This window comes from Peromyscus maniculatus, chromosome 7, assembly GCF_049852395.1.
Source record: "Peromyscus maniculatus bairdii isolate BWxNUB_F1_BW_parent chromosome 7, HU_Pman_BW_mat_3.1, whole genome shotgun sequence".
In the NCBI taxonomy this organism is placed as follows: domain Eukaryota; kingdom Metazoa; phylum Chordata; class Mammalia; order Rodentia; family Cricetidae; genus Peromyscus; species Peromyscus maniculatus.
In genome coordinates, this window is record NC_134858.1 from 50371260 (window position 1) to 50399228 (window position 27969).

At 37.8% G+C, this 27969-nt stretch overlaps 1 protein-coding gene across 1 annotated transcript in view; it reads right to left on the minus strand.

Moving 5' to 3' along the window:
• The window catches only part of Ddx10 (DEAD-box helicase 10), a 178584-nt gene that overhangs the window by 143739 nt on the left and 6876 nt on the right, over positions 1-27969 (minus strand). The window contains exons 3-9 of the mRNA XM_042280937.2: positions 25849-25979; positions 24097-24255; positions 23014-23134; positions 21520-21709; positions 11471-11597; positions 9584-9746; positions 7720-7804 (exon numbers count right to left, since the gene is read on the minus strand). Of these exons, the coding sequence (XP_042136871.2) occupies positions 7720-7804; positions 9584-9746; positions 11471-11597; positions 21520-21709; positions 23014-23134; positions 24097-24255; positions 25849-25979 (976 nt within the window). The remainder of the gene's footprint in view (positions 1-7719; positions 7805-9583; positions 9747-11470; positions 11598-21519; positions 21710-23013; positions 23135-24096; positions 24256-25848; positions 25980-27969) is intronic.

Sequence of the window (27969 nt, forward strand, 5' to 3'; positions counted from 1 at the left end):
AGTGAGCTCCAGGAAAGGCGCAAAGCTACACAGAGAAACCCTGTCTCGAAAAACCAAAAAAAAAAAAAAAAAAAAAAAATGGGCCTGCTCAGGTAAAAACCTCCAATCCTTATAACCGCCATACCGTAGCTTCAGAAATCTGTGCTGACACAGGCCCAAGCCCTCCTAAAGTACTGAAGTTGCTTGTGCTGCTGGAACACAGTTTACTAACACCACAGTGCCCGCTGGTACACATAAGCAACAAAATAGAATCAAATGGGATATTTAGGAATTTTTTAGATACACAGAAGAAAACATAATCTCAAAGCATTCTTTACACACATGCTATAAAATCTGAGGGGCACATGTTTATAACTAAGCAAGTAACTACTTACTGAGAGGCCAGGACTCAGGAATAAACCAAACACAAAGAAGCAGGGCCCTCCCTGTCTTCAAGCAATGTAACACTCATCCTAAGAAGACACGACAAACACATACAAGCCCAAGATTCAGGATGACAAGCAAAGAATGAAAAGGACAGCCACAGGCAACAAGCACCACCAACTCAGAAGTGGAGAACAAATATTCACAAGTGCCAGAGAAAAAAATATGACAGCAGATGGAATTTCAGGTAGGTCTTTAAGGGAGACAGAAAGGAGCCTACGGTGGTCTAAAAGAATGCTGTGTCATGGTAGGAGAAACCAGACAACACAAGACTGATTTAGTAAAAAGAGACCTAAAAAAAGGGAAAGGCCACAGTTGGAATACAAAATGAGCAGCAGGGAAGATGACTTAAAAAGGTACATTCGAGCCTGATTTTGCACTAACCTGAATGCCTCTCCAAGAGTCTGTAACACTGTCTGCAGATAGTATTTTATCACTGAATGTTAAAAGAAAAACTGGCTTTAACAACTTACCTGAGATGGTACTGTACTTTTATTGTGAAAACTAAAGGAAAGCTTTTTATCTTACATATTAATTTTAAAATTCAATTTAATAAGGAAAAAATATATCCTTGTATGTATAGACTGAAAAAGATTAAAATATACCAAAATGTTAAGCTATCTTATTATAGATAATTTGTTAATTTTTTAAAATCATATTAATATGCCAGGCAGTAAGATCGTGAGAAAACAGACATTCTGCAGATTATTAAAAAAGCTGAATGCCTATATGAACAGGTATTTAAAAAAAAAATCAGTAGTAAATCCCAGCACTCAGGAGACAGAGGCAGGCAGATCTGTGTGAGTTCAAGGCCAACCTGGTCTATAGAATGAGTTCCAGGACAGCCAAGGCTACATAGAGAAACCTTATCTTAAAAAACAAAACAAATCAGTAATAAAGGATTTTGATTACTAACATAGTAGAAGCTATAAGAGCATGACAGAGAATTCTACCTAATAGTCTAGATATTAAGAAGACTGTCCAGAAATAATGACACCTTAAATGAACCTTGAAGAATCAACAGCCAGTCTAACATTAAAGGTAGAAACACAGAAAGGACAGTCAAATTTTGCAAGGAAAAAGGAAGTATTTCAAAAATAAAGGAATACTTGAATATTTCTTTCTTCACGCTTATTTCATTTTCTTGTCAACAGAAGAAATATGAATATATAAATACTCCTTTATCTAATTACCTGTTTGGAACTAAAAAAACTTGTTGTAAGTACCTTCCTCATTGTTTAAATGCAAAATTGTATGACTCAACATTATTCATCTTCATATACTACAAAAAAATATGAGTTTAAAACATTCCCCTTTAGCCATTAGACTAAACCACACATGATGGCAGAAGTTATCAGCATATAAAATAAGAAGGTGACACCCTGACCAAATAAGATAGATGACAGACATCACAGCTGCTATGTCTGCTCTCTGAGGACAGGTCAAAAGTCAGAAGACAGCCGGGTGGTGGTGGTACACACCTTTAATCCAGCACTCGGGAGGCAGAGCAGGCAGGTCTCTGAGTTCCGGGACAGCCAGGGCTACACAGAGAAACCCTGCCTCGAAACCAAGAGAAGTTGGAGAGCAAGCTGAGGGGGTGGCACGAGGGAACACAGAAAAAGCACCACATGTTTTGCTGAGCATCGTGAGGGAAGACAAGTTCAGATACCCTTTTCACATCCAGGTAAAAAGCTAGACATAACCATGCATGCCCATAACTCAAGTGCTGGGAAGAAGGGGAAACAGGAGAACCTCTTGGGCTTGCTGACCACCAATTTAGAAAAAAACTTTATAATACAATCTAGTAATAAGAAAAGTAAAGAAGAAAAAGAAAACCAACTAATCACTCTAACATATCTAAATGTGATAAATGATACAGAAAGAGAAGGAGTGCTTGATGAGGATATCAGAAAGAGCCACACAGATAACTGTGGGGAAAAGGCAACAGTATGCCTAGCATATATAAGCAGCAGCAAAACCTGAAACAAGAGGATACATACATACATACATACATACATACATACATACACACACACACATACATACATACATAAGGCAAGTGTATGGGCCTGTCGCTGACTTAACTGAGAAGCCCTCACAGGAGAGAATTTGACTTGTGTTTTAAAAGCTCACTCTGCCTGCTGGATTGAGTAGACCATAGGAGAACAAGAGCAGAGGAAGTGCCTGAGACATGGCCAGCTCCTAAGCAGTATCAGACCCTCTCCTGCCTCTGTGCCTCTACCAGCTGTATTTCATCCGAGCTCTTCAATGCTGCAAGTTACAAGGATTTGCTCTGCCCTTCATTAAACTTTTAGAATCCAGTTGTCAACACAGGCAGAAAACCATATAAGGAAGCAATTTCCTCCTAGAGAGAAAGAGACTCAGTAGAACTTTAAAATTCCCAGCTGAGTGAATTTTTTAAGAATAGGAAATTTCGCCGGGCGGTGGTGGCGCACGCCTTTAATCCCAGCACTCGGGAGGCAGAGCCAGGCGGATCGCTGTGAGTTCGAGGCCAGCCTGGGCTACCAAGTGAGCTCCAGGAAAGGCGCAAAACTACGCAGAGAAACCCTGTCTCGAAAAACCAAAAAAAAAAAAAAAAAAAAAAAAAAGAATAGGAAATTTCATGTGAAAATACTGTTCCTATCACGTACCTAATAACATTAATTAACATTAGACTTAATTCTTGGGGAAATTGTCTTTTCTCTATTATTTCAGTTTGTAAAAAGCTAAAGACTCTTTAAAAATTTCTCATTGATTCTGTAAACTAAGAACATTTTCTGCAAACCATGAACACTTCCCAATTTAGGAATTTTAACTAGTTTACACAGCTTCATACTTGCTGTCAAGATGTAGACCAAAGACATATGAAATGCAAAAGCTTGGCTCTGCTGTCCCCTAGTGGAATCACATCTTACTATCTAAATTAACTCAAAATTTTGAGAACTACAAACAAGGCGAAAATGACTGAATTGAAATACAGCTAAAATGACATTTCTCTCAGTACTCTAGAACAGAAAAAGGTACATATAAACTCCCATCTTCTATCCTAGCCTCCCTACTACCGACAAACAAAAGGCTTATCTGGTGTGTGCCTACTTTCTAATTACAAATCTTCTGTGTTTTCAACTGCAAATTTTTATTTAAAATAAAAGAAGTCAAGGCTTTTGAAAAACAAAACTGCAAGCCTTAAAGACAATTGCTTTTAAGTAGCAAAATGTACCACAGGACATATCACAAAAAAAAAAAAAAAAAAAAATCTTCACTCACTTGTCTCAAAAAGGACATCATTTTGTTAATTAAGTGAATTAGGGAAATTTTTCTTTGCTATAGATCCAAAGAATTTATTAAAGATCAAAGAATCCAGTAAAATAATAAATGCTGAGAGGCAATAAACACCTGAATCGCCCTTTATTTTTCCTTGTTAAAGCACATATTCTCCAACTTCAGCAATTTTTCTAACAAAATCACTTTTTTGTTTGTTTGTTTTTTGAGACAGGGTCTCTCTGTCTAGTTTTGGTGTCTGTCCTAGATATCACTCTAGACCAGGCTGGCCTGCCTGGCTCTGCCTCCCAAGTGTTGGGATTAAAGGTGTGCACCACCACCACCACCACCACCACCACCACCACCACCACCACCACCACCCGGCCACAAAATCACTTTTTTATATTTATATATCAATTCCAAAAGCAAACACTTTCTGGCAACCTGGTTTTAATTACAGCCTAACACAGGATTCTAATTAGTTTCAATTTTTTAATTTAGCCTTTATTCAACCCAATTATTCAGTCTCATGGCCCAGGAAGCTTTTTCATTATCTCTAAACCCATTAACGGCCATTTTAGACCACCAGAGAAAAAAAGGAAACAACATATGCTAACCTTTTCACTGACCATACATCTGAAATAGTCAATTTAGAATGTGTTGTTTATGTATGAAGGGTCAGACTTCTACTTTAAAAGTTAATGACTGTGTTAAAAAAAAAACACATTAAAATGGACTTTAAAATAGTATTCTCTGAGAGAGAGAGAGAGAGAGAGAGAGAGAGAGAGAGAGAGAGTAGTATTCTCTCTGACTCAGCATTTCAGTGCTGTCCTAAATCTTCAGCTCCACAACTATCCAGACCCAATTTAATGCTCACCATAGCATGTTCAACTACACTGTACCAACTTCTCCAAAACTGAAAACCTGGAACACTTACCTTTCTTGAACCATTTCCTGATATACTGAAATGCTCATTAATCTCACATAGATTTCAAAATACTGCTAAATATATCCTATGAAGGAATCAGTGTCCACTTTCCACATCACACACCTGTCACAGGCGAAAGGCCTGTAAGCCATCTTCTAGTCTAATATTTTTGCAAGACACCATATACATTACTAGCCAAAAGAACAACAAAAATGCAGATGTGTGGGTGCGTGTACCAAAATTTTACAAACTACATGTTTACTATAGGGAATTAAGTCATCAGTGAAAAGGATTTTATCACCAGCTTCCACTAAGACTTCTCAAAAGATCTCACTGTGAAAAGTAATCAAAATGTGAACCTAGAATAGTAGGGTACACCTTCTTAGGAAACTGAAAACAGGACTGGTGAGAGAGTTTATGGGTAAATGCGCCTGCCACCAAAGCCGGGAAAGCTGAGCTCAGTCCCTGGAACTCAAGTAAAAGGGGAAAAGGAAAACTGATTCCCAAAGTCGTCCTCTGACCTCCAGGCATGGCATGTGTACTCACACATACATCAATCGCTTACACACTTGCACACACAATAATAGTGATTAACTATAATAAAAATAATAGTAATTAACACAACAATTTTGTGTCCCATTCTTCTTAGTTCTCAAGAGAAAACAAATTTTAGAGGCTAGTCTATCTCACTGCAATGATATCTTCTACGGAACTCAGTCTCAACTCTTACCTCTTGTTTAAAATATATCATTAATTCCAATTCAGAGACTTCTTTTGTACCTTCTAGCGTATCAATGTACTTTAAAAGATGCTTGCCATTATACTACTGTCTTCTTCTCTTGTTCTTAAAAGAAATACATCTGAGTATATTTTTATTACAGTCATGTTGGATGGTATGGTGTAAATTCAAATCAATCAGAAAACACTTAGACACTCTTAACAGTCTATGAAAATTAGGAAACAAGAAAGGAGACATTCTACTTATTAGGCTGTAGGAAACCATAAAAAACTCCTTAGTTCAGCTGAAAAAAAAAGTCTCTACATACAAAAATATCTATTATTTTCTTCAAAGTTAGCTAAAAACAATGTAAAGGAAGGGAAAGTCTGCAAAGAAGGAAGGATGGGAGGAAGGGAAAGGAGAGTAAGAAAGAGGAGAGAGACTCAGAGAGAGGAAGGAAGAGGGGAAGGAGTGGGCACAGACCAGGTGAAAAGATGAAGCTGGTTAGGGAAACAGTCTCTGGCCCTTATACCCGAGGATCCTCTCACCCCTGGGAAAGCCTTGAAATCAGAAGCAGGTGCTGGTCCAGTGAGATCAACACCAAAATCCATCCAAGTACCAAATTACACAGTTTTGATGGCAAGGAAAACAGTAAGAAAATATACACCAAAGAAACAGTCCACCTACAGCTAATCATAATTAACATGACTTTATTATAATTAATATTTATGCTATTTACAATCCCTAACCATAATAAATACCATATTACAACAATATTACTGGAAGGTTATTCATCTGTTTTCCATTTTTTGTTGTTCTCTCTATGTTGAATGTGCATGTTTCATGTGAGTGTGTAATGTAAAGCCCAGAGACTGCTGTTAGTGTCTTCCCCACCTGCTCTCCATCTCATTTTTGCGACCATCTCTCACTGAACCTGGAACTCATCTACTCAGCTAGACTAGCTGACCAATGAGTTCCACAGATCTACCTGTGGAACTACCAACAGCCCTGGGAATACAGATGCATGTCACTTTCCAAGTGACTCAAACTCAGGTCCTCATACATGCATGGCAAGCACTACAGACCTCACAGAGGCTAGGACAAGAAGTCTTCCACTGAACTATATTGTCAGTCCTCTTTTAACTTCTTTCTAAAGCAAGGTCTAAATCGCCTAGCTTGCCTTAAGCTTACTCTGAAGCCCAGGCAAGCCTTGAACTTTAAGACCCATCTACCTCAGCCTTCCAATCTCAGCTGAGAGCCACCACATCCAGATTTTATCTCTCTATTTTCTTAAGATCAATTTCTGGACAAAGAAGTATTAAGGCAAAAAGAAGTACTCTAAGGCTTTTGAGAAGCATTATCAAATGAGACCCAGAAAGAGGTTAGCCATTTATAATTCTACAAGTTTACTGTGATCTCAACAGTACTAACATATTACATTATCCTTTTGATTCATTTAGATCCATTTGTAATTTAGCTCAAAATAACTGAGACTTCGTTTTATGTTCCAGACATTTTCCCCACAGCTCTTTAGCCAGCTTAAGGTGCTTCAACTTGGAATATTAAAAAAAGAGAGAGAGTAAGAGAGAGAGAAACAAACAAATGAAAAACGTCAGTGGGAGGGGCCTTTAAATCTTAATCAGAAAAGGAAATCTGTGACTCCTACCAACCCTGTCCCTTACTAAACCCTATACCACAGAAAGTAAGAGTACGACCTAGACTAGAGAAGTCAGACTGTGTGGTTCAAATCTATGCTCTTTGTATCTTCAAACATACTGTATTACTGCTTAAACACTTGATTTCTTCATATAAAAACAGAGACGTCATGAAGATTCAATGAGATGATGTTCAGTGAGCAGTTCTTAGAAACGTTTAGAAGGGTAAATTAAAACAAAACACTAAAACTTCATGGACTGTTCTCAGACTGTCAACAGCCTTCAGGCTATAATTTTTTTTTAATTTGTTTGCTTATTTTGCATGCGTGTGTGAGAAAGAGAGCAAGAATGCCAGTCTTTGTGGAGGTCAGAAGACAACATTTTGGAGGTGGTTCTCATCTTCCCCCTGGTAAGAAAGAGGCTCTCGTTTCTGCTGACGCATTGTTACTCCAGGCTAGCTGGTTTGCAAGCATCTGAACAAACCAGCTAGCCATCTTCCCATAGGAATACAGAGGTGAGGAACCAGGGATCAAACTCAGGTTGTTAGGCTTCCATGGCAATCACTTTTATCCACTGAGCCATCTCCCTAGTCCTATCAGAAAGTTATTGACTCACAACAAAACACTAGCACTCACATACTTAATTGTTCCATTCTTTGTTTATCCACAGATGGAGCAGAAGCAAGCTTTGTTATGAAACAGTACAAAAGCAAAGAAATGGGCCAGCACACCTACCTGGCAGTTCTACCAGCTCTGTGAATATACGTGTTAGCATCCTCTGGACAATCAAACTGAAGAACCCAATTCACAGCTGGAAAATCTACACAGAAGAAATAAGAAGGGAAAAAAAATTGTTTTCAATATCTAGCCTGCTGTACTAGAGTTATTTTACAGTATTGTGTGCCAAAATTTCCTATCACATCTCACTAACAAAACTTTATTAAAAATAAAATCGGTTGTATTAACCAAAAAATTATAAACATTTCTCTACTTTGACAAAGTGAACTAAAATTACATAGCTTCTTTCTGAAACAGAAGAGATAGTGCTTTGCGACGACAATGAAGTGCCCTGATGTTTAATGACCTAAAGCATCACTCTATATTATAGGGTCCCAGTAAACTGGTTTCTGGGACTGAGGACATGGTTTAGTTTGGCAAAGTACCTGCCACTCAAACACGAGGATCTTAATTTGGATTCCCATTACTCGTATTAATAAAAATGTTTTAATTCAGGAATAGAATCCCTTTCCTCTTAACTCCAGCACCGGGGAGGCAGGGGTAAGAAGATATTTGCTGGCTAGCTGTTTTAACAGATTCTGTGAACTACAAATTCAGTGAGCTACTATATATCAAAAATAAGGTGGAAAGCATAGAAGACATTAGACATTGCCTCTAGCCTCCACACTCTGCACACACATGAACATATACATGGACACACAGACACAAAAATAATAAAAATAAGTAAGATTTTAAATTTTTTAAATTTTTTTTAATTCACATAAAGCTTTACTTTTCTGGCTAGTACTACCTCCAAATAAACTGATAAGCAATTATACACCCTATATTTCTGAATACTGCAAGTTTTACTTTATTTCCAAAGAAGCCTGTTCTCAATTTCTCAGAACGAACTCTACTCACTTATAGGGTTTGCTACAAGGATTTCTAATGATAACAAGAAAATTTATTTTTGCCTTACATTTTTTCAGTTTTTTGAGACAATATTTCTCTGTGTAGCACTGGCTGTCCTGGAACTCGCTCTGTAGACCAGGCTGCCCTCAAACTTAAAGATCAGTCTACTTCTGCCTCCCAAGTGCTGGGATTAATGGCATAGACAACCAGCACCTGGCATGATAAGTGATTTTTTTAACAAAAAAAAAAAAAAGAAAGAAAGAAAAAAATCACTCTAAGAGGGCCAAAATGACAAAGACAATCACTTAAAAATAATACTTCTCAGCTGTAAGTGGTTATACACACCTTCAATCCCAGCACTTGGGATTTCTGTGACTTGAGGCCAATCTAGTCTACAAAGCTAGTTCTAGACCAGCTAGAACTACAGAGTGAGACTCTATCAAAAAAGAAAGTAACTGCTGAAGTAGGGTAGTGTGTTGACCTACCGTGTATGTATGCTTGTGACAGACCATAATTAATTACACAGTAAGTGGCTGAGGAATTCAGGTTACTAGCTCTCTATCACCTCTACCACACCCTACCCCACAAAGGTGCATATCACCACAGTATCTTTTTAAAATAAAATTAAATATGTTAAATACAGTGTCATTAAAAATCAGAATGACTGATCAAAAAATGGATTTCACTGATTTTTCTTGTGAAATTTCAGTTTTAAACTTTGAATCCTTTCATCTTCCTTTGATGACTATGGAGGCTCTTCAGGATTACAATTTAATTATCAGGAAACATAGCAAAGCTCACAAGAGATGCAAATACTACACAAAGTTTCACTATCATCTGTCATGTTTATCAACTTACCAATTTACTAATGTCTCTCACAAGATCTGAGACTCAGAGTTCCAGAAAAACACCCTACAAGTAAATATATTTGCCACGACCACAGAAATGATACTCCAGCTAGTTTGCTTACCCAATCCCCTGGCTGCAATGTCAGTAGCAAAAAGCACCGCAGCCCTCTTTCGGACAAACTCGTTGTAGACCTCCATTCTTCTCATCTGCTGTTGCCGGCCGTGGAGAGCAAGGATAGAGATGCCTGGGCGCAGCCGGCAGAACACCCTGTACAGGTACTGAACCTGGGCACAAGAGAAGGGTAAGTATGGTCCTCTGAACGGAGGAAAATTTCACCAACTATCAGTTTTTTAGAAGAAACATAATCGAGAATTAAAGTCTTGAAACATTTTTGCTCACATATTTTCTAAAAGAATTTTAATTTCAAAAAATTTAAAAAATCTCAACTACTAAAAATATAATTTGAAAAAAAAGAAAAAATTGTCCTTAGATTTTTAAGTCACCCAAATTCTTTCCAGTTTTGAATAGCTGTAAGAATATAACTTCTATAAAACTGTATTTTAAATTAAAGTTTTATCATATACATATCCGGGAGATTCTAAATAGTAAAGCTATGGGAAACACGTGAAGAACTCTTAACAGAAGTAAGCTTTGTCTCCTTCCCTCCTGCAACTTTCCTTTCTATCACCTGACCTCACAGAACTGCAGCTTTGAACTAAGCTTGAAAGTCTTTTATTACTCACATTGTAATTCATAAATTTCTACAACAAAATGTCCTCAAGTTGTACATTTATTTCCTACAGCAACAGGCTGTACTAGCCTTCTCCTCTGACTGAGCACTTAGCTGACCTCCTTCCTGAAAACATAGGACTTAATAACTTAGACATAAACAAAATTTTGTTATAAATATATTTCAATGTATAGGCCTAAAGGAGTTAACTATTGTTTTAGTTTTATTTCTTTACTAGGTACTTACTACTAACTGGATACTGTTAGACTGCAGCAGAATTCAACATTATTTCTAACACATATTAAGAAAATTTCTTCACATAAATTAAAAAGAAAATGCACCCAAAGGAAACAACTTTTTGAACTATAAAAATGCCAAAACCACAATAAAAGATGACTATAATGCAAAAACCCCTGAAATGTACAACTTGTTACTAATCATAAGTGTTTTCACTTTACCAACAGCAAAACTCTATATTAGAACACAGGTCTGCCCCTAAACACATAAACTGCATTACTTCTAAAGGGAATTATGTGTCACCTTCCTTTTTGGACGAACCACTGCTGTTTTATTATTACTTCTATGTTCTTTAATAATCTAGAACCAGGGAAGCTCTGATTCTAACACATTATACCAGTAATATCAGGAATAATGGACTCATGCCCTTTTATTGTAAAGATACACAAAAGGGGCAACCATGAAAAGAGAGATGGTAAAGGCGAATCTGCAGGCCACAGATGCACTGAGGCAAGTTAGTTTTAAGAAAAACACATACAGAAATTCAGTTAAATTACTTCAAGAAAACTTTCTACAATCTGACTCTCTTAAATGAAGAATGGGCTTCGATTGCTGTTCTTTAACAGGCCAGCTGAAGTGGAAGGTAAGTGTGGACTAAAACCTTATGGAGTCTAAGATTGGACTTCTCTAACGGAAAGGCATTAGAGGACTTTAGGCAAATCAGTAACACATTCTAGTGGCCACTTCCCAAGGACTTCTGGCTAAAGTAGAAAATCTAAAAAAATGGGGAGAGCAAATAGGAGGCAAACAGAAAGTTAAGCATGGTCCAAACTGTACTGGACAGGCTCCAAAGCTATACAGAGAAACCTGGGGGCGGGGGGGGGGGGGGGGGGAACGGACAGGATCATCAATTTTTACAGAGCTCTGTCTCCTAGCATTGCATAGCACACAGAGTAATGATTTGTCTAACTGAAATATGACAGGTCAAGGACAGTGATCCAACACAAACACATTCAAAAGGAAAAATTAAGGAGTCAATACCTCTTTGCAACTGGAGAAGAACACAATACTCTTCTTCTTTAGGTGGCTTCTCAAAAAGGAAAACAGCACACTGATTTTTTGGTGCAGCTCACAAACTATATAGTTCTGTTCTAATGTAGCAGGGGTGCTTGTAAAATCAAGAAAAACAAATTATTTTAACAATGTCATATTGCTGCTTTGAAATCAACACTAAAAAAAAGAAATTTACCAGTGGTTCATTCTCCCAATTTCTACCACACAAACACTTTTTTCTCTATTGTTCCTATAAAAGAAACTCACCATGGCTAAATACATCAAAATCTTCTACAGGTTGTATGAAAATATATACACACAGCGGTATAACATCAAGAGTCAACTACAAAACGGGCGGTGGTGGCGAACGCCTTTAATCCCAGCACTTGGGAGGCAGAGCCAGGTGGACCTTTGTGAGTTCGAGTCCAGCCTGGTCTACAGAGCGAGATCCAGGAAAGGCGCAAAGCTACACAGAGAAACCCTGTCTCGGAAAAAAAAAAAAAAAAAGAGTCAACCACAAAAAGAAGGTAAAGACCACCGTCGGTGAGAAGCAGCACAGGAAAACTTTGCTGGCTGATAGCTAATGTCTACATCTTTTATTGGGTTAGGGATTAGAGAAATATAAACATTCATCTAAGCAATTCAGACTTAATACCTACATATTTCATGGTAAACTTGACAAAAAAGAGAATATATCAATATTGAACTCACATTAGTGATCATGTATGCTGAAGCACTGACAGGCATCCAACATTAAAATAGGTTAATACACAAAAGTATGAAGAAATGGCTAGTAAACGGATAATCGTTGGTACAGAGTAAGTACATATATAGTAGGTATAAAGAATGTACTGTAGACATGAAAGTAGGAGGGGGACTTATTAAGAAGCAGAGGTTCAATGGAGGAGAAGGGAGGAAGAGAGAGTAATGGAAATGTAATGACTGTATATTATATTCATATATGTATGTATATGTATGAAATTATGAATAAACAAAATTTTTAAGGAATGTACTGTAAACATCTCAATTTGTTACATGTTTGGAAATTCATAATAATGTCTGAAAAGTATATATAGAGTTACTATTGGAAAAACTCTTATAATTTTTTTCCAAATTAATGTGGAGTATAAAAAGATATGTGGCATTATTTAAAACCAAAAAAATTAGCCGGGCAGTGGTGGCGCACGCCTATAATCCCAGCACTCAGGAGGCAGAGGCAGATGGGTCTCTGTGAGTTCAAGGCCAGCCTGCTCTACAGAGCTAGTCCAGGTTAAGCTCCAAAGCTACAGAGAAACTCTGTCTCGAAAAACCTAAATAAATAAATAAATAAATAAATAAATAAATAAATAAATAAATAAATAAATAAATAAATAAGGAATCAACCCAAACGTCCATTACTAAGGAACTTGTGGAATGAACTATTAAGATACCCACACCACAAGGTATTCTGCAACTATAAAAAGAATGTAATATATCTTCATGTGTCACTGTGGAGTGACCTCTGGAATCTGTTATTAAGTAAAGAAGCAAGCAACAGAATAGGAGAGTCGGATACTGTGAGACTGGTGATAAACACACATATGCATATGCTTGCATTAATTACCAAGCGTAGACACATTGTTTTAAGGAAAAGGGGCAGATAATCCAAAAACTAAAAGTCAAATGCTTTCAGATACCAAAAGAAATAATAAAATAGAAATTACTGAAATTTAAATTTTCTAATTCATGATAAACTCTTATGCTGAGAGAAGGAAAAGAAAAGCCGAAGTATATAAGAAAATATCTGCAAACTAAACATTCAATAAAGAACTGTTCTCAGCCGGGTGGTGGTGACTCACACTTTTAATCTCAGCACTCAGGAGGCAGAGGCAGGAAGATCTCTGTGAGTTCAATGCCAGCCTGATCTACAGAGCAAGTTCCAGGACAGGCTCCAAAAAAGCTACAAAGAGAAACCCTGTCTCAAAAAAAACCCAAAAAGAAAAAAGAAAAAAAAAAGAACTGTTCTTCATGAAACACAAAGAAAGCTTATAAAAACACAAATCTCCAATTTAGGAGAAAAAAATAAATAAAGCTCTCAACAGTCACCTGCCCAAAGGCAATGTTCAGATCACAAATGAACATAAAAAATGTTGCACAACAAATAAAGCATGTAAGATGCCCCTCGTTTACTGCTTATGAGGAAAATTCAAATTTAAAACAAGATACCGCTATATACTTAAGAGCCTCCAATATCAGATTTTGAGAAATGATACAACACTTTTGAAGATAGCTTTCTTCCCAAACCATTCTTGTCACCTAGTCTAGCAATCATACTATTTGGCATTTACCCAAAAGAACTGAAAATGCAGTCCACACAAAAAACCTGCACCCAGATGTTTAACAATTTTATTCCCAACCACCACAACTTAGAAGCAATCAAGATGCTCTATAATAAGTAAATGGATAAAATGTGTTATACTGAGATAATAAAGTAATTTCGGCAGTAAAAAGTTGTCAGGACTGGGGTTTATCTCAGAGGAAGAACACCTGCAGGGCACACACAAGGCCCTGGGTTCAATTCTCAGCAATACAAATTCTAAAACCTTCAGACACTGAAGAACCAACACCCCCACTTCAAGCAAGGCACTCATCCCAGCTTGAAATAGGCTTAAGTTTCGAAATTGTCAGAGCTGCTGACATAGGTCCCAGGAACTCAAAAGTACAAAGTCAAGATGTGTTGACGGACTATCTGGTATCAACTGATTAACCACAGAATGCCCCAATGCTGGTGGTATCAACTGATTAACCACAGAATGCCCCAATGCTGGAGACAGTCTATAAAGTTTGACAAACAACTGGTCAAAACTGCAAAGTAAGATAACACAGAAATTCTGGAAAGCCCCTAAACTTTGAGTCAATCAGAACTATACCCGTATTAGCACCCCTAACTGATGTAACCTTGTGATTTTTGCCTTTAAAAACCGAGCTTACAGAGGGGCTGGCACTTCCTCTAGCCTCAGCTGCACGGGGTGCTCGACTAGGTCCCTGCACCCAGGGCACAACAGACACCACTGAAAAAGTCCAAACGGTCTACTGAACAATGTGTTTCCTAAAGCTATCTTGTCAGAGAAAAAATAATAGTGCTTACTTAGGACTAAAATGATAAAAATTTTACAAGAGATACCTCAGGATTTGAGGATGGCTCAAGGACTATAAGATTCACATTCACAGTACATGAATGAGAGCTTGAATTCAAATCCCCAGGACCCACGTAACCAGCAGAGCATCTATAACCCTAGTGCTCCTACCACAAGATGAAAAGCAGAGACAGAGAGTCCCTAGAAGACTGAAGGTCAAATAGCCTGGTATATGCACTGAAAAATAACAAAAGGACTTTGTTTCAAACAAGGTACAACCAAGACTGTCTTCTGACCTCCACATGCACACCATGGCAACCATGCACCTACACACACACACATACACAAAGGTGTGCACATGCATATATACAGATAAAGAGAGGAAAATACTTAGAGCCATAATGAGCTGTAACTATGAATATTTACTAGCATTCTGTTGGGAGCACAAAGGTCCTTGCACCCACAGATCATCAGGGAAACCAGGAATGTTAATCATGCAGGACTGTCTCTTCAAAGGAGTAGATGAATACTTGTTTTCCACCCATAAGGCTGGGAATGGATGTTGTTAATGAACTGGTGATCTTTGCTATCTGTAGAGTCAGACCTCACCCAAATCCCCCAGTGTTTACCTAGACTCACACCCACCAGACCTTTATCTTTAGCTTTGTTTCTCAGTCAACAGAACCCAATAGGACCCACCCTTAAGGGAGATGTCACTGTATCTGACCTCTGCACTATCTCAGAGACTACACCAGATCCTAGGCCCCTAAGCTACAGAGCCCAGCTCCATAGTCACGTGTACTTGGAGTTTCAATGTAATCATGCCTCCTTGTGCTCTAGGGATTGTGTTACACCAGGAAGTTTTCCCCAAATTGTACCGTTTAAATATACTCACAATAAACTGCCTGGTGTGAGGTTCTCTAGGAATCCATCAGCACCAACTAGGTTGGGCTGAATAAACTTTTCCTTCCATCTGTGGCACTTGCAGGAATGGGACACAGACACAGACACACAGACACACACACACACACACACACACACACACACGACTCCTCTCATTCCTAGATTTAAACAATATTCCTAACAAATCGACATAACATTTTGTTTAAAAAAAAAATTTAAACCTTATTGTAAATTCCACTCTCTAAGCAATGTAACCTAGAAAGCACAGATATATACAACTAGTCTACTAACAGTAAGCTATGACTCCCTTGGGAAGCCCAGATCCCTGTCTGAGTATTCATTAGGATTACACTAGACACCTCACTATTAACCCATGTGCTTAGGAACTACATTAAAAGTACTTTTTAAAAACCCTGTGTCACACTGACTTATCCTGAAACTCCTTCCAGTGATCCCCAAATGGAGGTTCCTAATAGGTAAGAGAACTATTTTGACTGATGTCAGTGACAGTGAGGAGTTATGTCTCTGTCCCTGTCACCTACGCCAAGATACAACTCAGAAAATCCCATGTGACCTCGTTTAATAAATCCTGTAGCAGACCTTCGAAGACAACAACTTCAAAAATCACCAAAGTCCTATACAAAGACACTGAAGTGCTACACTCCTTTGAGAAGCCCACAAACATACTTTAATGTCTTATCTTTCTGGGGTGCCTCTTTCTCTTAACCTCATACTGAAGATCTTTATTATAATCTCTTTTATTTTTTTTAAAGATTTCTTTATTATGTTTACAGTGTTCTATTTGCATGTATCCCTGCAGGCCAGAAGAGGGAGCCAGATCTCATTACAGATGGTTGTGGGCCACCATATGGATGCTGGGAATTGAACTCAGGACCTCTGGAAGAACAGCCAGTGTTCTTAGCCTCTGAGCCATCTCTCCAGCCCTATAATCTCTTTTAATAAACTGTTTCATAATATCTAGTACTGAAATTATTTTCTGCATAAAAGTCAAGAATTCTGGGTTTGCCTAAGTGGACATCTCTAATAAAGCTCAGATCACTATCAACAACACTGTGGAGCAGTGATCCACATCTACCTCTTCAGACAACTTGCCCAATGCATTTAGCCCTAGGATGGAATCCCATAACAGAAATCTTACCTCATGGGCAGCCAAAAAGCAAAAGGAAAGGGAAGAGACATGGGGTTTCCACATATCCTTCAACATCAAGCCCTTAATGACTTCCAACTACACTGCACCCTAAAGTTTTCCAAAACCTCCCAATAATACTACTGGAGAGGGCTCAAGCCTTCAATATATGAACCTCTGTAAAACATTCCATATCTAACAACAGTCCTAACATAAACTATATACTTGGGGTAATAAGGTTACAACAGGGTATCTACATCAATGTAGCAAAGGTCCAACTTTATTAGGAATGTTGGTCCTAGAAGGGACTAAGTGGCAGCAAGAGGCATATAGAAATTCTCAGTACCTTCCTCTCAAACTTACTGTGACTCTGTAACTGCCCTAAAAGATCCCTTTAAACAGACAGCAATGTAGCTCAGCAAGCATAGAGCTTACCTAGCATAGCTGAGGCCTTAAATTCCATACCCAGTGCCAAACACAACCCTGTATGGTGGAACAGGCATGTGCTCCCCACATCCAAGAGGCAGAGCCTCTTTGAGATCAGTCTGATATACATAAGACCCTGGCTCAAAACAAACAAAAGTATTTAAAATTAAAGCAAATAGGCCATAGCCACAAAGGAATGTGTTAACAGAGCAAAATAAAAAGAAATAAGTTGATATTCAACAACACAGAAATTATTTCGAAGTACTTTGTTACAATGCCTAACAAAAAAAGAAATGCAAAGGAACCTAAGACTTTTCTAAGTAGTCAGTGTTGCTAGTGTTGGTAATACCCTTAGACTATTGTAGATTTGATGACTAATTAAGTATAAGTCTGTAGAAATGAAGGTATTTGGTACAAAGAACATACTTTTTTAGAAAACAGAGCTGAGTAAAAAGCCCCCAAACTTAACCTTGATTTCTAAGTAAGAAGCAATGCGCTTACTCTTAAAAAGCTTATCTGCTGAAAAACCCCTACACACAAAACCCATCTTACCAGCACTTAGATTCTGATATTTAAATTACATATCCTGCTAAAAGGATTTTATGAGAGCCAGAAAAATGTAAGATGAACCTAGAACACCGTAAAGCAATGAGTCTAAGGACCAAGGGTAGACATGTCACACCAACTCAGGAAACAGCCTGAACATCATATTCTAAGACAAGCACGAGACAACTCCAGAGATAATATTAAATAAAATAATTTCTGTTGCATGAAAAATGTAAAAATGGTTTAAATCTATATACTAAAAATCATTAATTTATCAGAGGTATTAATCATCAAATCTGAGTCTTAGTACAAAAGAAAAAAAACTGGTCACAGTATCAAGTAAGCTACCAACTCAACCTAAAAGCTGATAAAGAGAATAAAGCACATATTCATTAGTCTAACTTTCCTCTAAGAACTGTTCCCTAGCCTAACACAGTTTACAGGACAGCTGATGGATATAAAATAATTCCAGCCAAGAAATGATACAGACAGAATTATATAATGTTACAAATCCTAATGAAATAATGGAGCAAGGCAGTAATCAACAGTTGCCAAAATTATAAAGTTATAATATACTTTATATACTCTATTGGTTCCTACCATAGCTGACTGCATGAGTTTAACCTTTTGACCCAGACTCTAGCTAGATTTAATACAAAACAAAAACTTTTTAAAAATGACTGAAGGTACCTGAAAAGCAACCAAGGCAGTCAAGATCTGATCTACTAAAGGAAAACACAAGTATGAGGCAGGCAGGCCACACATGAACTTCATTTTCCACCCAAATCATCTACTTTCAAGACAAGTGACATACAAAGCCCCAAGATCAACATTTTAGCCCCAAGATCTCCAAAGAAGAAAAACTATACCTAAACTTTTCAATTTACCCTAAAGGGGTAAGCCAGTTCCTAAACTGAGTGTACACAGGAAAAATGTGTGATACTGACAAGCAAAAAGCTTCTGTAGGAAGCTATAGAAATGAGCAAAGGCCAGGCGGTGGCGGTGCACGCCTTTAATCCCAGCACTCGGGAGGCAGAGCCAGGCAGAACTCTGTGAGTTCGAGGCCAGCCTGGGCTACCAAGTGAGTCCCAGGAAAGGCGCAAAGCTACACAGAGAAACCCTGTCTCGAAAAATAATAATAATAATAATAATAATAATAATAATAATAATAATAAATTTTTTTAAAAAAGAAATGAGCAAAGATAATGGCAGTCTCACATTATAGCTTGAGAGCATGTCACCAAGGGCCGACAGTATAGCTCAGTACTATACCACCTGCCTACCACACACAAGGTGGTAGGGTGACATAGTAAAAAGATAGCGAAGGATTAACTAGTAAAACAGTAACAAAAGAAAGTTTGAATAACCCAAATAACTAGTACCAAGGTAGATATTAAGGTCAAAATTTAGTAAAGATGATATATTTTTAAGGATTAATGTCTAATATTAATACAAAATACAATACTACAATACTAATTCTGTATGTACACAATAGCTCAACAACATTATCTAAAATTTGAAATCTTTCCTACTTCTCTACATAATTTAACCTATAGTCACTGAAAAACATGACTAATTTGCATGGCACAACAACAGCTATTTCCCTGAAAACCACTATAAGCATCATTTATCCATATATAGTAATATAAAGAAAACACCAGTGTACTTTTTATAAATACATTCTGATGTTCATCTTTAAGAAAACATAAACTTAATTCTTGGGTCTTTCATACAATTTGAGATGATCATCTACATACAATGGTTTTTAGAGTCTAGGTCTCAGTCCGGGTTTGCAACTAAAGACTAAATCCTAGAGTCTCATGAATGTTAGGGACAAACTCTATTACTGATTTATATGCTGTGCCTCTTTTAACTTTTTATTTTAAGGCAGAGATTCACTAAGTGGCTAAGGTAGGCCTTCAATTTGTGATCCTCCTGCCTCAAGCCTCCCAAATAACTGGACTTACAGAGCTGCACCAGTAATCCAGGCAAGACAGTCTTGTTTATCTTTCTTAAACTGTTAACCACAGAAATGCTATTAAAGAAGAAAAGTCTATAAAAATATTACACAAAAGTCCCAGCAGCACCTGCTTTCATTTAGTGCTTCAGAATCTTGGATCAGAATCCTACAGTCATTACTGTAAAGGCACAACTGAGTAAGTTACATATTGATACATCTGCCTTAAGTCACAGCTTTACAAATGGCAAAACTATGTTTCAAAACTCATTTGTTATATGAAATGAAAGTATTTGCATTCAAATCTTTCTAAAATCTTATGATCTATAGATAACCAATTCTGTTATCAACAAGATGTGAGTAATTCTAACTAACCTAGATAGTGTCTACATCAAGTTTACCCTAACAAAAATATTAAGATACCTCAACATAACTCAAAAAGAATGTCCCCTCGGGCTGGGGAGATGGCTCAGAGGTTAAGAGCACTGACTGCTCTTCCAGAGGTCCTGAGTTCAATTCCCAGCACCCACATGGTGGCTCACAACCATCTGTAATGAGATCTGGTGCCCTCCTCTGGCATTACATGCAGACAGAACATTGTATACATAATAAATAAATAAATAAATAAATAAATAAATAAATAAATAAATAAAAGCATATGCCTCCAAAAAAAAAAAAAAAAAAGAATGTCCCCTCAAGAGTAAGTCAAGAAAACACTATTCCTCTAGTACTTCTTACTATCCCATTCCCATGTCCATGTAGCCAAAGCCACCAGAACTCATATTCTCCAAAGTGTATCCATCAAAATCCCAGAAATCATGGAGTCCAGGTTTTTCTTTCTTTTTTTTTTTAGTGGGTAGAGTTGTTCGAGACAGGGTTTCTCTGTATAGTCTTGGCTGTCCTGGAACTCACTCTGTAGACGAGGCTGGCCTCAAACTCACAGAGATCTGCCTGCCTCTGCCTCCCAAGTGCTAGGATTAAAGGCATCAGGCACCACCACCCGGCTCAGGTTTTTCTTTAACCTTAGACATCTGGTCTACAAAGTCAAAGTGGGTTAAATACCTATAGTATATTTTTATATTTAAGAACTATATTTTAAATTTTTCAATCAAAATTAGAATTCTTTTTCCAAACCTTTCTTTAGACTAACATTTCATCAAAAAAAGAAATGAAACTTTTAAGATGAAACAAGAGCAAATTTGAATACAAATTGATATCTTTATAATATCAAACTTATTGTCAATGTAAAATGCATCTTCAGAAGTCAACTGTGTCCATAGTCTATAATGACTCATATCAGGTATTAAATACTATTTAAAACACAATTCCAACTATTTTTATCCCACAAACATATACATTCTTAACTGTCACATAAACATATATACTACAGTCTACACTTATCAAGTCTAAGATAAAATAACAGTAGCTGTACTAATTCCAAACAGAAAACCATTTGGGTAAATATTAGTACATTTGATATGTTCCATAATGCATTACTACTGCTTAACAGTGTGACTTTGTACTCACCTGTAATAGATTTAGCACACTGTATCCATCCCACTACTTTAGAGTCACAATGTCCACAGAAACATTAGAGATTCTGAGAAATTCTGTCAAGAGCAGTGTGTGACTTTAACTCAGTGTTTGCTCTTATCATGTAAAAATTGATGTTTTCTCTCTCGTTTATGGTGGAAATAGTTAGTAAATGGTAAAAGATCTCTTAACATCATATCAAAAATGTTTGTTCTCCAGACCACATTTTCAGAAATGCTACATTAAAATATTGTCATACTTAAACGCACTCAGAATTTGACTAATCTTAATAGACATGAATAGTATATCCTGTGTAACTAATGACAAAAAGCATATTCCATACAAAATAAAAATTTAGAATATCAATTCTTGAACTAAAAAGATGTTTCAGGAAGAAAAGAGTTCCTACCTGTATTTTGCTTTTTCATGAACCCAAACATATTCAGGGTCTTTCAAACTTAAGCGTGCAAGGTCCTTTACAGATTTGGTCTGTGTGGCTGAGAAAAGTAAAGTCTGGCGTTTCTTGGGAAGATTTTCAATAATAGCATTCATGGTGTCAGCAAAGCCCATGTCCAAGATCCTATCTGCTTCATCAAGAACTGAAAAAACAAAGATACAAGTTGCTCTATAATATTTAAAGAATACATTATGCTAAATGCAATTAGTACACTGCTTGGAATCCTAAAGCAGAAAGAGACCTTGGCTAAGCTAATTGCCTAGCATGTACAAGGCCCTGGTTTCAAATTCCAGAATCCCAACTCAAAACAAAACAATAATAATATAGTGGAAAACTGATAAAATCTAAACAAAGAAACCTAGTGTTAAATTTACCCAGTACATTGTTAATCTTACTATTGACAAAGGTATCAACCATAGTTATGCACAAGTTTAAAACAAGAGGTAAATGGGTAAGGGCAATACAGAAATCCTACCACTGTAATTTTTCTGTAAGTACAGAAACATTCCAAATGAAAAGCTATTAAAATACCAGTAAGTAGCCTCTCTATGCAAAAAAAGTTCATTAAAACATGATTATTTGATTTTTTTAAGTTACCAAAAGTAGGTATTACTTAAAAGGAAAAAAAAGGAGGAGGCCGGGGAGATGGCTTAGTGGACAAGCACTTGCCACACAAGCATAAAGACTAGAGTTCAGATATCTACCCACATGAAAAGCGAAGTACCAGCACTTAAGAAATACGGGATCCCCATGCAAGCTGGTCAGATGCACTTGCCAAGCTGGTGCACTCTGAATTCACCAGAAGACCCTGCCTCGGTAAATAAAGCAGAAAAAAAATAGAGGAAGACACCTGACACCAACCTCTGGACTCCATACACATCCACCCAGATTGAACACACATGCACACACATGTGCCAGAAAGAAAAAGAAAAAAACTGTCAGTACTCAAGTACTCAAACTCAAGTACCTAGTTAAATACATAGAGTCCATACATCTTCCTCTTTCAATTTAAAAAAAAAAAAAAAAAAAAAAAAAAATGACCAACCTTGTATTGTCTTGGTTTAAGAACCCAAATGTCAAAATAAAAGCTCAAATTATTATGCCGGGCGGTGGCGCACGCCTTTAATCCCAGCACTCGGGAGGCAGAGGCAGGCGGATCTCTGTGAGTCTGAGTCAAGGCCAGCCCAGCCTGGTCTACAGAGGGAGTTCCAGCAAAGGCACCAAAACTACACAGAGAAACCCTGTCTTGAAAAGCAAAAAAAAAAAGTGCAACTTATTTCTCAGATTGTTTTCATCATGTTATCTAATATGACAGTTCCACTATTAAATCTCAGGAGAGCTTTCTTGGTAACAATCTGACTTTTTTAGGGGGTTTTGATTTTGGGGGGTTTAGGAGTTTTGAGGGGGAGGATTGTTTTGTTTTTTATCAGAAATTCTAAGACCCACCTAACATCTGAAGATTGGTGGCATGAAAACATATTGTTTCATCCATGTGTTGAAGAAGTCGACCTGGTGTGCAAACGAGTATATTTATGTTGTTGATCCTCTCGGCTTCATGTTTCAAATCCTGCAAACAGTTGTTTCTTTAATTACAGAGGCGTCTCGCAGCAGCCTGTGCACCACTATAAAAGCCACTTGCACATGGGTTTTTTTTGGTCAGAGCAGTTTAGATATTTAGAAACAAATACCACTTCTTCCTTCCAGTTTTGTAACACACCCACATTTCCAAATTAAATCAAAGTCCTCAGTAAAGACCTAAGAGCTCTTCTCGACCCCTTATTCATATCCAGGATTCTGAGGCTAAAAAAAACTAACAAATGACTGAGCCAAGACGTGATTTCCTATGAAGTCAGTAAAACTGTCTTTAAAACTGGAACTACTTGCACTCTTTAAGTCAGGACTAGAACCACTGAGCAGGCTCTCCCATACAGCCGCCTACATTTTATGGATGGGGGGCTAAGTAAGCAATATAGTTTACAATTTGAGACAAGAACCATCAGATGCTACTAAATATTAAAGATAAGTTACAGGTAAGGCTTGTGATGCTACATCTTTCTTGCTTATATACATTTGCATAGAAATTCAAGAACTACTTATCTTCACAGTCCAGAAGTGACCACAGCAGACACAACCATCTCAGCTAAAGTCAACAAAAGTTGACCAGGCTTTACCATGATCTAAATAAATATTCCTCAAAGCAATCTATTTTCCTTTCATGTGGTATTGACACAGCAGGTTTTTAATTGTTCAGCCTCTTAGACACCGTGTCTAAAGTACTGTGTCCACATACTGCAATGTTCTCTTTCCCAAAGCACACACACAAAAAGATTTGCTCTAGTTAACCTATACATCTGTCACCTCATCGACTCAGATGCTGACAAGAACAAACCTTCTGGATCTAGGCTCTCAAAGACAGTGATCACACTGAGGCCCCACCTGGACAGCCAATCCATTTAGATGACTCCTCCATCTCCTTTCTCTCTGCCATCTGCATAGTGCTATTGAACGAAGGGATAGATAAGGACAAACCTTTCCACCAATGATGAGACCAGCTGAAAAGTCATGATTCTTTCCTACTTTGCGAAGAACCTCAAATGTCTGATAGGCCAGTTCTCGAGTAGGTGAAATTATCAGAACCCCCAGGCCATCTGCTGAAGTCCACTGCAGGCGGTATAAGGCTTCCAACACCTTGAAGATAAAAGCAAATTTGTATTCAATAATCTCTTAGAAAAATCTGCATTGAGACTCAAATCTCAACTTTTTCCTCCAAATCAAAGACACCATCAAACAAAAGGCATTCCCCTCATAAGTTTTACCCAATCCAAGAAAACCTCTTGGGGATGTTTTCTTCCAGCTAACAGAAACATCTAACCCTAATTCAAAGAGAAAAGAGAAGCCCTAAGACAACTTATCTGATGTCAGAACCAAACAATCAGAAGACCAGTTATTGGAGAGGGTATGTGTAGTCCACAGACCACTGAAACAGGTACAAGAAAATTATTTTCTAAACAGAAACCACATTATAATCTGTATAGCTCCTATAGTTTTACAGTAACTGAATTCCTATATGTAAAAAGACAATGCTATAATAATAATAATAATAATAATAATAACAATAATAATCATCATCATCATCAGCAGCAGCAGCAGCAGCAGCAGCAGCAGCTAGGATTTAAGAGAAAACTAGTTTTGAGGTATTTGAAACAAATCATGACTTTCTTCCTCCCAGGGCCAGTTGTTTTTATAGGAACCAAATTAGGAATCCAACTAAGCAAATGAGATGTAAGTGAATTCCTAAGCAATTCTACTACCTTACTACTATAAAGGACAGCTACCAATGTTCCGGGAAATTATCAACAAACCCCCAAATCCAGCTGAAGTGAGCTACTGCAGAATACTATCTTCCAAGCTGAACAGCTGTCATCTTAATCAGAACAGCTGTAACTACCACCAAGTGAGCCCAGAAAGTGAGCTTGTTGTTTCTCATAGCAGAGGATGGAAGGGCACTGAACCCTCACGTGAGATTCTGTTCACTCCCTCCTGTGCCTCCCTGTCATTTTAATGTCATCTTCCCTAACTGTATACGGCCTCAGTGTCTCAAGAGGCGCTAGAGTATACTAGCGTAGTGGGCCAACTGAGGGGAAGCTCTCAGTGCAGCTAAGGGGATGTCATAACCCATGCTGGGATGAAAACTTTCCAGTGGTGCAGTTGCTTTGGAGTTATCTATCCTCTTGAAGTAACCCCTCACTCATGTTCTATAAGCAAGTCAATAAACTCACTGGCTCCCAAAGGTGGACTGCAGTGGGACCAGACTTTGTTTCCTTGGTGGTATCGGCAAGGCAGGAGTAGATTTTTGCTTACATCCCCCTGAAGAATTCTCACAACATGAATATATTTCAGCCTTATCCTGAACAAGTGGCAAATATAAATACCACTGGCAGGCAACAGCTTTCTCCACCAGGTATCCTAGGAATTACAACAAATGAAAAAAGCCAAGCACAAAGACAGGGTAAAACCATTCTACACTGCCACGATGGACTATCCACCTCCTTCAGAATGCAATAGCTTATAAAAGCATACTGACTCATTCATGGCAACAAGTTACTGAGTGCCTTCCATGGGCAAGGCACTGTGGTGGAGCTAAAGAGTGTGAGAGCAGAAACTGGCCAGAAACTCCAACATTAAAGAACTGTTTACATAATATTTGCTTGCCTTGTAGGTACAGAATGCAATAAAATTATATAATTAATAGAGGCTGTGATCCAAACTAAATGTACTTACTGGAATGAGAAAAGCCAAAGTCTTGCCAGATCCAGTTTTGGCAGCTCCAAGCACATCTTTACCTTGCAAAGCCAACCCTATGGTCTGCTTCTGTATCTCTGTTACCAAGCGGTACTGGGCTTCTTGCAAACCTGGCATTGTAGAAAGGAGAAGGATACTTAAGAAAATTCCCAAAGGATGATGCTATGGGCTGGATTGTATATCCCCATCATAAACAGATGGCTGGAAGTTCTTCTATTCTACCCTGATGGAAATCAGGAAAGGCACAGCTCACTTAATTCTGAAGTCCTAGAGGCTCACAGGCTAGACTTCCAAACCCACCATCTCTGAGGCCTATATCCTGAAAACTAAAAGCTTATGGCTCCAAGCTTTCAATGATACAGGAAATGAGCCAGTGAGACGGCTCATCAGGTAAAGTGCTTGCTGTGCAAGCCTGATGACCCGAGTCTGACTCCCAGGACCAAAGTGAGAGGAGAAGGCTGCCTTCACATGGGCACTGTGGCACTCAGACCACCACCCAACACACACACTCCAGGAAGAATAATAAATTAGTTGCTCTGTTTGTTTTAACCTGGAGACTAACTGTTCTAGTGTTCAACACAGAGGCTTATTTGAAGACTTAAATATGCAGAATGGTGACAACATGGATGAACCTAGAATTATATATATTAAATGAAACAAGCCAGGCACAGAAAGATAGATACCAGACAATCTCCTATTTGTAGATCCTAAAAACAAAAAGCATTACCAAAAACTGGGGAAGTGGGGAGATAGAAAGCTATTACTCAAAGAACACAAAGTTACACGGGTTAGGATAAGTTCAAGAGATACATTGTGGTCTGGGGATAGCTCAGTCAGCAGAGTGTTTGGATGAAGCCCAGGGTTTGGTCCCTGGGTGTATGTCCATAAAACCAGTAGTTAGGACGTAGAGACAGAAAGATCAGAAGTTCAAGGTCATCCTCAGCTATAAAGCAATAGTGGTAATGGGGCCGGCCAATCTGGGATATATAAAACATATCTCAAAAACAAAAACCAGATATACTGTACATCATAGTATCACAATAACTATAGTCAATTATATACTTTTTATGCTTGAAAATTGCTGAGAGTCTATTTCAGTGCCCTTATGCAAGAAAAATAAGTGCATTAATGAGTTTGGTTTATATATATAGTTCAAGTCATACTGTTACATACCATAAACATACACAATTTTCATCAAAAAAGAAAAAAGATGACTCCAAAAGGCAGGCCATCTGCAAGTCATGGTGGCAAGCCTATCACAGACAGTCTCTTAAAACCCTGGAACTATTCCTGCCAGCATCTTATCCCTGGACTTCCAGCTATCAATTCTCAGAAAATGTCTGCTACGTAAGGCTGTTATTTTGTTACGACTACCCTAAAAAACCTAATGCAAAGAACTAACAGAATCATCAAGTTTCAGTCTGAACCTTTCTAACTAATCTTCTTCAACCAATCCAGAAAGAACAGGAAATAAAAATGGTTAAAATTCAGTATTTTAGAGGTGGGGTTGATGGTACATGCCGGGCGGGAAAAGTGCAGAGTTTGAGGACAGTCTGGACTATAGAGGGAGTTCAAGGCTTTCCTGGACTACAAAAAAAAAAAAAAAAAAAAAAAAAAAAAACCTGCTTCAAAAAAGCAGACCTTGTATTTATGGTATTTCATGATACCACAAATGTCCTAAGATTTTTTTTTTTCAGGTTAACCTTTCCCTAAACTATCTTCTCTTAAAGAAAAGGCACAGGGCTAGAGAGACGGCTCAATCAGTAAAGTGCTGACCTCACAAGCATGAGGACCTGAGTTCAATCCCAAGGACCTACAAAAAATGCCATATACAGTGTGTGCTCTTCAACCGAGACTGGGAGGTAAAAACAGGAAGACTCCTGGGCTTGATGGCCAGGCAATCTAGTCTAATGAATGAGCTCCAGTCAATGAGAAACCCTGCCTTAACAGAGATAAACGGTTTCGTGAAGATAATACCCACGGCTGTCTTCTGGCCTCCACACACAAGCACATATATACAGGCATACACATGAACATACATATGCACTTTTTAAAAAAATTGAAAAGCCATGAATAAATCTAACTATTTATCCTAAAATG